Source organism: Hyperoodon ampullatus (assembly GCF_949752795.1).
Source record: "Hyperoodon ampullatus genome assembly, chromosome: 2".
Classification (NCBI taxonomy): Eukaryota; Metazoa; Chordata; class Mammalia; order Artiodactyla; family Ziphiidae; genus Hyperoodon; species Hyperoodon ampullatus.
In genome coordinates, this window is record NC_136915.1 from 74527273 (window position 1) to 74541020 (window position 13748).

At 38.1% G+C, this 13748-nt stretch overlaps 1 protein-coding gene across 2 annotated transcripts in view; it reads right to left on the minus strand.

Annotated features, from left to right (window-relative positions):
* Positions 1-13748, minus strand: part of TTLL7 (tubulin tyrosine ligase like 7) — a gene marked incomplete at both ends in the record, with an annotated part of 106349 nt that overhangs the window by 30725 nt on the left and 61876 nt on the right. For both annotated transcript variants that reach the window (XM_079696566.1, XM_079696565.1), the window contains 3 exons: positions 7710-7790; positions 9801-9935; positions 11040-11245. In XM_079696566.1, coding sequence (XP_079552692.1) covers positions 7710-7790; positions 9801-9935; positions 11040-11245 — 422 coding nt within the window. The remainder of the gene's footprint in view (positions 1-7709; positions 7791-9800; positions 9936-11039; positions 11246-13748) is intronic.

The following is a 13748-nucleotide window of genomic DNA, read 5'->3' on the forward strand; positions in this document are numbered from 1 at the left end:
TGTTAGCTCTTCTCTAAATGTTTGATAGAATTCGCCTGTGAAGCCATCTGGTCCTGGGCTTTTGTTTGTTGGAAGATTTTTAATCACAGTTTCAATTTCAGTGCTTGTGATTGGTCTATTCATATTTTCTATTTCTTCCTGATTCAGTCTTGGCAGGTTGTGCATTTCTAAGAATTTGTCCATTTCTTCCAGGTTGTCCATTTTATTGGCATAGAGTTGCTTATAGTAATCTCTCATGATCTTTTGTATTTCTGCAGTGTCAGTTGTTACTTCTCCTTTTTCATTTCTAATTCTATTGATTTGAGTCTTCTCCCTTCTTTTCTTGATGAGTCTGGCTAATGGTTTGTCAATTTTGTTTCTCTTCTCAAAGAACCAGCTTTTAGTTTGGTTGATCTTTGCTATCGTTTCCTTCATTTCTTTTTCATTTATTTCTGATCTGATCTTTATGATTTCTTTCCTTCTGCTAACTTTGGGGGGTTTTTGTTCTTCTTTCTCTAATTGCTTTAGGTGCAGGGTCAGGTTGTTTACTCGAAATGTTTCCTGTTTCTTAAGGTGGGATTGTATTGCTATAAACTTCCCCCTTAGAACTGCTTTTGCTGCGTCCCATAGGTTTTGGGTCGTCGTGTCTCCATTGTCATTTGTTTCTAGGTATTTTTTAATTTCCTCTTTGATTTCTTCAGTGATCACTTCGTTATTGAGTAGTGTATTGTTTAGCCTCCATGTGTTTGTGTTTTTTACAGATCTTTTCCTGTAATTGATGTCTAGTCTCATAGCATTGTGGTCGGAAAAGATACTTGATACAATTTCAATTTTCTTAAATTTACCAAGGCTTGATTTGTGACCCAAGATATGATCTATCCTGGAGAATGTTCCATGAGCACTTGAGAAAAATGTGTATTCTGTTGTTTTTGGATGGAATGTCCTATAAATATCAACTAAGTCCATCTTGTTTAATGTATCATTTAAAGCTTGTGTTTCCTTATTTATTTTCATTTTGGATGATCTGTCCATTGGTGAAAGTGGGGTGTTAAAGTCCCCTACTATGATTGTCTTACTGTCGATTTCCCCTTTTATGGCTGTTAGTATTTGCCTTATGTATTGAGGTGCTCCTATGTTGGGTGCATAAGTATTTACAATTGTTATATCTTCTTCTTGGATCGATCCCTTTATCGTTATGTAGTGTCCTTCTTTGTCTCTTCTAATAGTCTTTATTTTAAAGTCTATTTTGTCTGATATAAGAATTGCTACTCCAGCTTTCTTTTGATTTGCATTTTCATGGAATATCTTTTTCCATCCCCTTATGTTCAATCTGTATGTGTCTCTAGGTCTGAAGTGAGTCTCTTGTAGACAGCATATATATGGGTCTTCTTTTTGTATCCATTCAGCCAATCTGTGTCTTTTGGTGGGAGCATTTAGTCCATTTACATTTAAGGTAATTATTGATATGTATGTTCCTATTCCCATTTCCTTAATTGCTTTGGGTTCGTTATTGTAGGTATAGTCCTTCTGTTGTGTTTCTTGCCTAGAGAAGTTCCTTTAGCATTTGTTGTAAAGCTGGTTTGGTGGTGCTGAACTCTCTCAGCTTTTGCTTGTCTGTAAAGCTTTTAATTTCTCCATCAAATCTGAATGAGATCCTTGCTGGATAGAGTAATCTTGGTTGCAGATTTCTCTCCTTCATCACTTTAATTATGTCCTGCCACTCCCTTCTGGCTTGTAGAGTTTCTGCTGAGAGATCAGCTGTTAACCTGATGGGGATTCCTTTGTGTGTTATTTGTTGTTTTTCCCTTGCTGCTTTTAATATGATTTCTTTGTGTTTAATTTTTGACAGTTTGATTAATATGTGTCTTGGCGTATTTCTCCTTGGATTTATTCTGTATGGGACTCTCTGTGCCTCCTGGACTTGATTAACTATTTCCTTTCCCATATTAGGGAAGTTTTCAACTATAATCTCTTCAAATATTTTCTCAGTCCCTTTCTTTTTCTCTTCTTCTTCTGGAACCCCTATAATTCGAATGTTGGTGCGTTTAATGTTGTCCCAGAGGTCTCTGAGACTGTCCTCTATTCTTTTCATTCTTTTTTCTTTATTTTTCTCTGCATCAGTTATTTCCACTATTTTATCTTCCACCTCACTTATCCGTTCTTCTGCCTCAGTTATTCTGCTATTGATCCCATCTAGAGTATTTTTCATTTCATTTATTGTGTTTTTAATCGATGCTTGATTCATCTTTAGTTCTTCTAGGTCCTTGTTAACTTTTTCTTGCATTTTGTCTATTCTATTTCCAAGATTTTGGATCTTGGAAATAGAATCTTGGATCATCTTTACTATCATTATTCTGAATTCTTTTTCAGGTAGACTGCCTATTACCTCTTCATTTGTTAGGTCTGGTAGGTTTTTATCTTGCTCCTTCACCTGCTGTGTTTTTCTGTCTTCTCATTTTGCTTATGTTACTGTGTTTGGGGTCTCCTTTTTGCAAGCTGCAGATTTGTAGTTCCCGTTGTTTTTGGTGTCTGTCCCCAGTGGCTAAGGTTGTTTCAGTAGGTTGTGTAGGCTTCCTGGTGGGGGGGACTAATGCCTGTGTCCTGGTGGTTGAGGCTCGATCTTGTCTTTCTGGTGGACAGGTCCACGTCTGGTGGTGTGTTTTGGGGTGCCTATGGCCTTATTATGTTTTTATGTAGCCTCTCTGCTAATGGGTGGTGTTGTGTTCCTGCCTTGCTAGTTGCTTGGCATAGGGTGACCAGCACTGTAGGTTGCTGGTCGTTGAGTGAAGCTGGGTGCTGGTGTTGAGATGGAGATCTCTGGGAGATTTTCGCTGCTTGATATTATGTGGAGCTGGGAGGTCTCTTTTGGACCCGTGTCCTGAAGTTGGCTCTCCCACTTCAGAGGCACAGCACTGACTCCTGGCTGCAGCACCAACAGCCTTTCATCCACCCGGCTCAGAATAACAGGGAGAAAAAGTAGAAAGAAAGAATTAGTAGAAGAAAGAAAGAGAGAGGGAAAGAAAGGAAGAAGGTGAGAAAGGAAGGAAGGAAGGAAGAAGGAAAGAAAGGAGGGAGGGAGGGAGGAAGGATGGAAAGAAAGAAGGAAAGAAAGGAGGGAGGGAGGGAGGAATGAAAGAAAAAGAAAGTGGAAATAAGAAGGATGGGAGGGAGGGAGGAAAGAAAAAGAAAGAAGGAAAGGAGGAGTGGAGGGAGGGAGGGAGGAAGGGAAGGTAGGAAAAAAAGAAAGAGCAGGTAAAGTAAAAATAGAATAAAGTATGAAATATAGTAGCGTTATTAAAATTAAAAAGTAATTATTGAAAAAAAACACGGACCGATAGAACCCTGGGACATATGGTGGAAGCAAAGCTATACAGAGAGAATCTTACACAGAAGATTACACATACACATTCACAAAAAGAGAGCAGGGGGAAAAATCAAAAATCTTGCTCTCCAAGTCCACCTCCTCGATTTGGGATAATTCGTTGTAAAAAGAGGAAAAGGGCGAGAAGTCTGAAATCTTGCTAAGTCCACCTCCTTAATTTGGGATAATTCGTTGTAAAAAGAGGAAAAAGGGGGGAAAGTCTTAAATCTTGTCCTCAAAGTCCACTTCCTCAATTTGGGATGATTCGCTGTCCATTCATGCACTCCACAGACGCAGGGCACATCAAATGGACCGTGGAGCTTTAATCCGCTGCCTCCGAGGCTGCACTGAGAGATTTCCCTGTCTCTGCTCTCACAACTCCCGGGTCTCAGCCTTGGACCTGGCCCCGCCTCTGCGCGTAGGTCGCCGGAGGGCGTCCGTTCTTCGCTCCGACAGGACGGGTTTAAAGGAGCCGCTGATTCGGGGGCTCTGGCTCACTCAGGCAGAGGGGAGGGAGGGGCGCGCAGTGTGGGGCGAGCCTGCGGCGGCAGAGGCCGGCGTGACGTTGCACCAGACCGAGGCGCTCCGTGCGCTTTCCCGGGAAAGCCGTCCCCGGGTTCCGGGACCCCGGCAGTGGCAGGGTGCACAGGCCCCCCGGAAGGCGGGGCGGACAGTGACCCGCGCTCTCACACAGGCCCCGCGGCGGCGGCGGCGGCGGCGGAGGCGGCGGCAGCCCCAGCGTCCCACGCCCGTCTCCGAGGTCCGCGCCTTACCCGCGGCTCGCGCCTGTCTCCGGCGCTTCCCAAAGCAGCCCTCTTAATGCCCTCTCCTCTCGCACCAGGAAACAAAAGGGAAAAAAGTCTCTTGCCTCTTCGGTAGCTCCAGACCCTTTCCCCGGACTCCCTCCGGGCTAGCCGTGGTGCACTAACCCCTTCAGGCTCTCTTCCTGCCGCCAGCCCCAGTCCTCTCCCTGCGCTCCGACTGAAAGCCGATACGCGAGCCTCAGCTCCCAGCCCCGCCTGCCCCGGCGGCCGAGCAGACAAGCCTCTCGGGCTGGTGTGTGCCTGAGGGCACCGATCCTCTGTGCCGGAATCTCTCCGCTTTGCCCTCCACACCCCTGTTGCTGTGCTCTCCTCCGCTACTCCGAAGCTTTCCCCCTCCGCCACCTGCAGTCTCCGCCCGCGAAGGGGCTTGTAGTGTGTAGAAACCTTCCCTCCTTCACGGCTCCCTCCCACTGGTGCAGGTTCCGTCCCTATCCTATTGTCTCTGTTTATTCTTTTTTTCTTTTGTCCTACCCAGGTATGTGGGGAGTTTCTTGCCTTTTGGGGGGTCTGAGGTCTTCTGTCAGCGTTCAGTAGGTGTTCTGTAGGATTTGTTCCACGTGTAGATGAATTTCTGATGTATCTGTGGGGAGTAAGGTTATCTCCGGGTCTTACTCTTCCGCCATCTTCCTCCGGGTCCCTGATATGTTTTTTACTTGCTTTTCCTTCAGCATTAGTGAGGACAAGATCTAGTTACATGTTAATTGGCTCTTTGAAGATCCATAAATTATCTTTTCATGGCTTTTTTATATGCTTTTCCATTTTATTTATTAACTTTACAAGATAGTATGTCTTCTGATGATTGATCGGTAGGAAGTATTGGTTTACTTGTGCTACTTTGTGTTTTATGTGCTGCAAACATCTGTCCTCTTCAACATCCACCCCTTTCCCCTGCCACCCAATTCTCCTCACCACTTCTGCCTTTTAACCTGGTTTAAGACACCTTTTGCCATCCGTTAAGTTTTTATGTCATCAAATCTGTCGTTCTTCTCCTTTATGATTTCTGGGTTCTAAAACCTAAGTCTTCCTTATGAAGTTGTTTCTTCATTCTAAGATTATAAACATAGCTTTCTGTATTTTCTTTTAAACTTTTAATATTTTTTTACATATAAAACTATCATCTATCTGAAATTTATTTCTGCATATGGTGAGAGGTAATGCTCCAACTTAATTTTCTTACAAATAGGTAGTCAATTGTTTCAGTATCATTTAGGGGAAAAATTATCTTTACTCCACTGATTTGAAATGTCACATTTATCAAGTATTAATATCTTATAAGTATTTTAATCTGTTTCTGGGTTATCTATTTTGTTTTAATTACCAATTTAGCTAAACTCTTCTATCTTCTAGGTTACAAAAAGTACACGGACTTGGAAAGATTCAGGGTTCCAATTCCACTAAGAGGTCCTTATTTTAATGAATAAGGCCACAGTTAGTGACTTGACAAACAGGAGTTCTGGGCTTACAGTATGTTTTCAATCTACTTCTGTTACCAGCTTTGTTACACCCTCCTCAACAGCAGCACAGTGTTTGGCACATGACAGGACACTAAGTTGTCCTTTGTTCAATGAGTTAATGCTTAATAATGAGTTCAGTTTACTCAGAGGAAAGTACATAATTTCAAAGTCATTATTTGATCAGTGTCAACTTTCAGCTTACTAGCAATAAATCCTAGAAAGGGGAAGTAATAGTTTGCACTATTTAGGAATACAACAGCTTCACTAAAGCTACTAAAATAGTACATCTCCCCCCAGATAATGTTGCAATGCATCTATGGGCCCCTCGGGCTGCTGGCCACTCCTCTCTCCTACTCTCTGAGATGTTGTACTGTCTCTGCAAATCTCCAAAGCCCCTCCCCATTGGAGGAAAACCTTCACATCTTCCCACCACAATGCCACAGACTCTACCTTCCCTCCTATTAGAATAAGTGCTCCTGGTTAGGACAAACCTTCCCAGCTTACTTACTTCGAGGATTTTCTATCACCTCTCTTTCCTGTACCATTCGTCTCTTCTAGATCATTCTCATCAGCAACTAACAAGTGTAAATAGCTTCATCTTAAAAAAAAAAAAAAAAAAAAAAAAACCTTGTCCTTAACCCACATCTCTCTCCAGCTACCACCACATTTAACTTTCCCCACTATAGCAAAATTCCTTGAGAAAGTGCCTGGACTATCTGTGCTTTTTCCCATTTCTTGAACCTACTCCATTCAAGTTTTACTCCCCACCATTCCCCTGAATTTGTTATGATCAGGTAACCATTAACCTCCAAGTTGTCAAAAACAACAGTCAGGTCTTGGTGTTCATCTTATAACTCCTATCAGCAACATCTGACTCAGTTGATCGCTCCATCCCTGAAATAATTTCTTTACTTGGTCTCAAGGACCCCAAGTTCCCATGGATTTTCATACTTTACTGGCTGCTCCTTCTCAGTCCCCTTAGATTAATCCCTCCGCCCATCTCTCTGATTTCTATACATAGAAGTGGCCCAGGGCTCAGTCCTCAAAACTCTTCTCTTTTCTAACCACACTTACTCTCTAGGTAATCTCATCTAGTCCCAAGGCTTAAATATCCTAGTGACCCTTAAATTTTGTATCTCCATATGCAACCTTAGCTCTGAACTAAAAAACTACACACTCAATATCTTCAGTTGGATGTCTAACCAATATATCAATCTTAGCAGGTCCAAAACCAAAACCAAAATCAAAGTAAAACAAAACAAAAGGAACAACAAAGCCCTGCTCTTTCTCCAGCATCCACCCAATTCAGTTACCACCCTAGCTAAACAACCATTAGCTCTTGCCTCAGTTACTCTAAAAACCTTCTACCTGGTCTCTACTTCTGTTCTGCCACATTCCCTCTCCCCTAGTTCTATTCTTCACAAGTAGCTCTCATGAACCTTCTAAATTATAAAACAGACTATGTAACTCCTCTGCTCAAAATTTTCCAGTGGTTTTTCATCACTTGGAATAAAACCCAAAGACTGTCCATGGTCTGTAAAGTTGTGATCTGACCCCTGCTTATCTATCCAACTGTCACCTCCACATCACTCACTCTTAACCAGCAAAAACCAACTATCCTGTACATGAGGAAATAAATGGTGTCTCCTGTCTCATGGATACATCAAGCTAACTTCTACCCCAGGGCCTCTGTATCTGCTCTTCCCTCTGCCTGATGCATTGTACCTACAGATGTCTGCATAGTATTTTTCTCATTTCATTTACATCACCTTCTCTCAATTTTTTAATCCTGATTTATTTTTCTTCATAGTACTTAATACTACCTTACATTCTAGTATATATTGGTTTATTGTCAAACACCTTAACTAGAATATAAGCTCTATGAGACCAAGGAATCTGTTTTTAATCTACTTGTTTATCCTCAGAAGCTAGAACAGTGCCTGAAACATAGTAGATACACAATAAATATTTGTTGAGGAAATGAGTAAGCAGATGAGCATTTATATAGTTTGATTATGAATGTGGCTTAATGATCCTAGCTTAATACATAATCCAAAAGAGCAAACCTGTTTTTGGGTATTCATTACTCACTTTTCGTTGTTTTACAGAGTCCAATTTTATGAGCCAATATGAAGCCACTTTTGTTTTATGATACTTCCAGTTATCAATCATCTGTTTTGGAGGAGAAACATTAAGAAATTTTATCTAATTAATTTGTGAAATGAAAGCACTATAATACTATTTGCAATAAAGAATGTCTACTTTCATAAAAAGACGTGCGAAAAGACTTTTAATGTAAGATAAAGAAGCCATCTGAATTTAAACCTTTTCTCTTTTTGCTGTAAAAAGCACACAATCTCTAATGATTGAAAGTCAAATGTCTTCAGGAATATAAGGTTTGGGAAGAAGCCCAAAACATCGATTTTTCATTTTAATTCCAAGAACTGTATTTACAACATCATTCACAGTAACAAAATATTGAATAACACATTAGAAGATAGCCTATATTTAATTAGGATTCCATTATCCCCCTGTTTTGTTTTTTGTGCAAATCTGCAAAATTTCTGAATATATATTCTAGTTATATACATTATAATAAACAGATTAAAATAGTTGCTGCATAAGTAAACATATAATAAATAATCTAATGTCTTGTATAATTATTAATATCTTTTATCAATTATATAAGCCTATATCCATGTCTTTATAGAACAATCACAGTAGCCACAAATATTAGTTCTACTCTCAGATTATCTAATTTTTCATCTAGCTGATTCAGAAAGGTATTACATAATTTATATCTCTAAGAAATAGAAATAAAATGTCTGGTACAAAGACGTCCTACTTTATTGAATAAAATAACATATGTAAATAAAAGTATGTCTAGCATAATGCTTTATAACTAATGTTCATTTTTCTTCCTTTTCCCCTGATGTAACAGATAGAACCTCATTTGCAAACAAGATACCATTTCACTTTTTAAAAAATATGTAACAAATGCAATGCATAATATTTGGGGATTTTGGTTATAACTATGTTATGAATACAAAATACAAAATTGCCATTATTGATTGGTTAACTAAGAAAGTTTTTATTATTGTTTTTTGTTTGTTTTGTTTCTAGACAGCGCTTTAGACAGGTCTAAAGTAAAGCTAAAAAGTGAAAAAAGCCAAATGTATGGCTGTGGTTTTTATCCTACAACTGGCCACTAGATGGTGCCTTCTCCTCTGGATAAAAAAAAAAAAAACAACAAAAAAGGGAAACCAGAAAACAACGTTCTATTCTGAGGAATTATCTAAGAATAACAATTTGAAAAGAATGCTTGAATGAAGAAATAGAACTCTGAGTGAAGAAATGCTCTTTCACCAAAAATATTCGAATAACTTGGACCTTCTTTCTAAATTAGGAGTAAGTCATTGACTTTAATGTGAATTTTAGGACTCTGACATTTTAGAACGTTACAATGGGTGGTGCAAATGCTTGTCTAACAAGAAAACACACACAACATAAGCCATTTCAAAATTTGACTAACACCATGCAAGGTGTCACATTCAAATATTCTTGACACTTTATGCCTATGGCCCCATTTTTTTCCTTATTACCTCATTCCATATTAGATCTTTCTAAATCGTTATAGAAGCAGGCTTAACTTGATGTGTCTTTAATCATTAAGAACAATAATTATTTAACACTAATTATTTTCACTTGATGAAGCATCATTAAAATAGGACTATACGGGCTTTCCTGGTGGCACAGTGGTTGAGAGTCCACCTGCCAATGCAGGGGACACGGGTTCGTGCCCCGGTCTAGGAAGATCCCACATGCCGCGGAGTGGCTAGGCCCGTGAGCCATGGCCACTGAGCCTGCGCGTCCGGAGCCTGTGCTCCACAACGGGAGAGGCCACAACAGTGAGAGGCCCCCGTACCGCAAAAAAAAAAAAAAAAAAAAAAAAAGACTATACACTAAAAGATATTTTGCATTGCTGATTATAAATGTGATCTCATTGCTCATGAATCATAACAATTAAAATAATCCCTGTATCTTCTAAAGCTTGTGGAGGTTGAAAAGAACATCAATTAAGTTTACTATGTCATTGAGGATAATGCCATCAAGCAATAAATTTTAAGAAGCAGAATAAAAAGGTATGAGCTCCTTGGTATTTTATATACATCAAATACTCACATCTTCTATCAGAAGTAATGATTCTGCATCTGATTTTCCTGGAAACCGGATCTTCATGTCCTTGAGAACAAATAAGGTCTGACTTGTTAGATCGTCTTCTTGTTCTTTTGGTCTCAGTTGCCGCAAAGACTCACTCTTAAATTTGAAAGAATACAGATATTTGGAGGGGGTCTTATTTCATTGTGCCACTATAATCTGAAAGATATTTCTAGGTAAAAATGATGCACTTTTAATTGAAAAAATAACAATATAAAAGGAAGAAAATAATGTTGTTACATTTATTCTTAGCATTAAAATCTTAGGATTAAAAGGGTATGATTTCCCAAGAGTGTCTTTCACACTTCCACACAGTTGTATTTTATGTAGCTCAAAGTACTAAAACAAAAATACAAGTGTTTAAAAAAGACTTCCTGGTCAGTTTAATTTTCTACATATACCTTAGGCAATTCTTGATTAGAAAAAAAAGCATTCATTGTTACCCAGTGCAACTCATTCACTTATATTCTTCAGACTCTTCCCTTTGGAAGCAACTTCCACATTAAATAAACAAATTAAATAAGTCCCTGGTCTATGTGAAGGTACATGGAGATATCTATTTGAGCATTTACAAGTAAGCCTGGTTGCAAAATAAATTCATTGACTTCCTCAATACTGAATCTCTGGGATTTATGCTAAGTTATAAATATATATATATATATATATATATATATATATATACACACACACACACATACACACACATACACATATATATATATAACTAATACTATATGTTAACTTAATATACAGAAAACATTATAAACAATGCTGTACTTCAGTGCTCTAAGGATAATTTACCAATAGTTTATTTTTTTAAACTATTAATCAATAGTCCCATTAAGGAAAATTTTCCATACAACAAATTTCCCCTAATTTACAGATATACTGTACAGTAAACTGCAAAATCACATATTTACTCAGATGATTTTCAACAAAATTATCCTACTCCATCAGCAAATGGAAAATAAAATACTATTCTCAGTGTTCATCCTCAAGTTCTGTGATACAGTGAAGTCTGCCTTTTAAGAGTCCATACTCAGTTATAGGTGAAGAAAGATGAATAAACCCAAATTCCAGGAGACCATGAGTTGAGTTATAGAAAGGATCTGAAGTTCAATCTGTCCTCCTCCCAGCTAATCTCTTTGCCACTTAAATACTAAGTACAGCGCTAATCTCAGGGGAGCAAAACAGAAGACTTACCATCGGAGAGTCAGTAGAGCTGGCATCATTACTTTGAGGCAGATGTCTCATGTAGGAGGAAGCACGGTTTAAAGAATGAGACCGAGACCCTGAAGCTGACCGGGATGATGATATCACTTGTTGAGCAGAAAAGGGGCGGTTGTCTGCAATGGATGGTGATTGAGAAGAGATGGACCGAGGGCAACTGACTGAACGCCTTATGGAGCCTATGGATGATGGAGAGGAGGGATCGCACAGTAGCAGAGTTACTAGAAGTTCTCCACTGTATTGGATCTATACAAAGTGATAATTAGCAGGATGGCAGTAAATGTCAAGGCATAGGCATCATCATGAGAATATGAGTTTGAAGTTAATTCTTCAATTTAAGCAGTGAACTTGGTGCAGAACCCCTGTCATGTATAAAGAATGGCTATCATGAGAATAATACTTATACGGTACTTTAACGTTCTATTCTCAAAACATGACATAAAAGGAACAAAAGAAAGGAACGCTAACATGTATGGAGCACCTTCTATAAACCAGGCATCATGCTAGGTGTTTCACTTTTATTTTTGTTCTCACAGAAACCCTCTGAAGTACAAATCTCCATCACCTGGAGACTCAGAGAAAGAAACTTCTCAAGGTCACATGACAAGAAAGTTACCAAGTTCAGATTTAAACCCTGATTTAATGGCAGCAACCTCCCTCTTTCTATAATGTCATGATGCCACCTACTATCTTCGGACTAGACTGGTCACTTATTAGAATCTGTGTAGAGGTTAGAAATAGAATATTTTACAGCAGGATTCATAGGGGGAAATGGATAGGAGTCTATAGAATGGCCAGGATAAATGGATGTTATAAAATTTAGGGCCCATGAGAATAAAATAATGATAATAAAACAGAAGAAAAACAAAGATTGCCCTAATGAAGTTTAAATATGTAACTGGTTATTATAAGAGTAGTACTAGACAGATAAGTCTTCTTATTCACAGGATAGAAGGATTTTAAAAATTAGATTTACATTCCTACAGTAAAAGATTTAAGTGAAGAAAAATGTCTGGATCAAAGGGTTGTTATCAGAACAACTAGGGAAAACCATAGAACATCTTCCTCAGGGCATATTGAGAACATTTAAAAAAGAGAACCAACTATTCCAGGTAAATTTTAATTCCTGACACAGAGAAATAGAATATCACTCAATATTATCAACATTTATATCTTTTTTAGTACATATATTCTATATACCCTCTGTTGTATATTCTCTCTCTCTGCTTGGGAAATATACCAATCACTCTTCATTAATTAAATAATTTAATAAAACTCACATGAAGGCAGGTTGAATACCCAAATATTTCTCTTCATTAGCTGTTGAAAAAAATTTAAACCTTTATAAAGGCAATGGACATGAACCTTATATTTAGGGAAGTGTTTCTAAAGAATATTTTGAATTGATGATAAGTCTAACAGTCCTCTTTTGGTTCTGGAGAGGACCAAAAAAGTATGCTCATTCAAGCTATAAAAGATGTTAAAAAAAAAAAAAAAACCTTCCATTTGTTCCAACTATTAACCTCCTTCTGAACCTGAAAGTCATACAATTTTTTTAAAGAATGGTGCTTCTAAAAAGGGCTGTGTGGGGTACATAACACTGGTCAATCTTCTACTAAGAAATACCCATAAGCATGTACTAATACCCACACCTTGGCCCTGCTCTCTTCAAGGGCTTACGATGATGGGTTTGGACATATATAATCTGATCATAGCTGCAGAAAGAAATATCCTTTCTCTTGAGTCACCAGAGATTTCCATTTTTTCCTCTGCCTACACTAGAATTCAGACAGAATAACTAAATAGCTAGACATGCCAATGATACTTAGGTAGATTAACAAAAAATGGTTGAAACTTGCATACACAAATTATCTGAGAAAAAAATACTTCATATAGTTTTGCGTAGGACTGCCATATATCAAATCTAAATGTATCCTTTGGTACTGTAACAAGTTTAAATTGCCTAAATTAACTATCTACAACAGAAAGCATTGTACATAATCTGGATTTTTGTCCTCGGTTATCAACATCCCTTTGTAGAGAAAACTCAAGGAGTGTTTGTGGTTAAAACATTCCTTCCTTAATGTAAGATTAAAAAGGGAATATAAAACAAATTGAAACCCTTGCTGCAATTCTTAATGACTAGAAAAACAAATAACCAATAAGGAAAAAGATATTAATTGAAATAGATTAGCTTTAAAATGTGAATTTATACTTAAAAACATTTCTAGTACACTCTTTGTCTGATCTCAATTTATTAACGTATTGGTCTGAGAAGAAAGAAGAATCTCAGAGCTATAGGAGTCCTAGCAATTTTTTTCTCACCGCTACCCTTATCCTCTGTCAGTTCCTGCTGTTAAGGATACACACATTAGCCAATAGGAAAGGGGCTCCAAAACTGACAAAATCTGGGCAGAACAATGTCAGCTTCCAAAAGAGAAACAGAGCCATATTTACACAGAGATGCACTGAAAGTACTTAAGGAGTCTTTAAGAAAAAGGGAAATAATAGATAAAATAGCTTACAAACTCTGGAACAGGTGCTCAATAAACATATATTAAAGGAGTAAATAAACAAATTAAATGGAACATAATACATTATTTCCCCTCCAAACACATAAGCTCTCAAAGACAGGAACTTTAGCACGTATCTTTATGGAATAATTTGGAAGTAAAAGAAAGA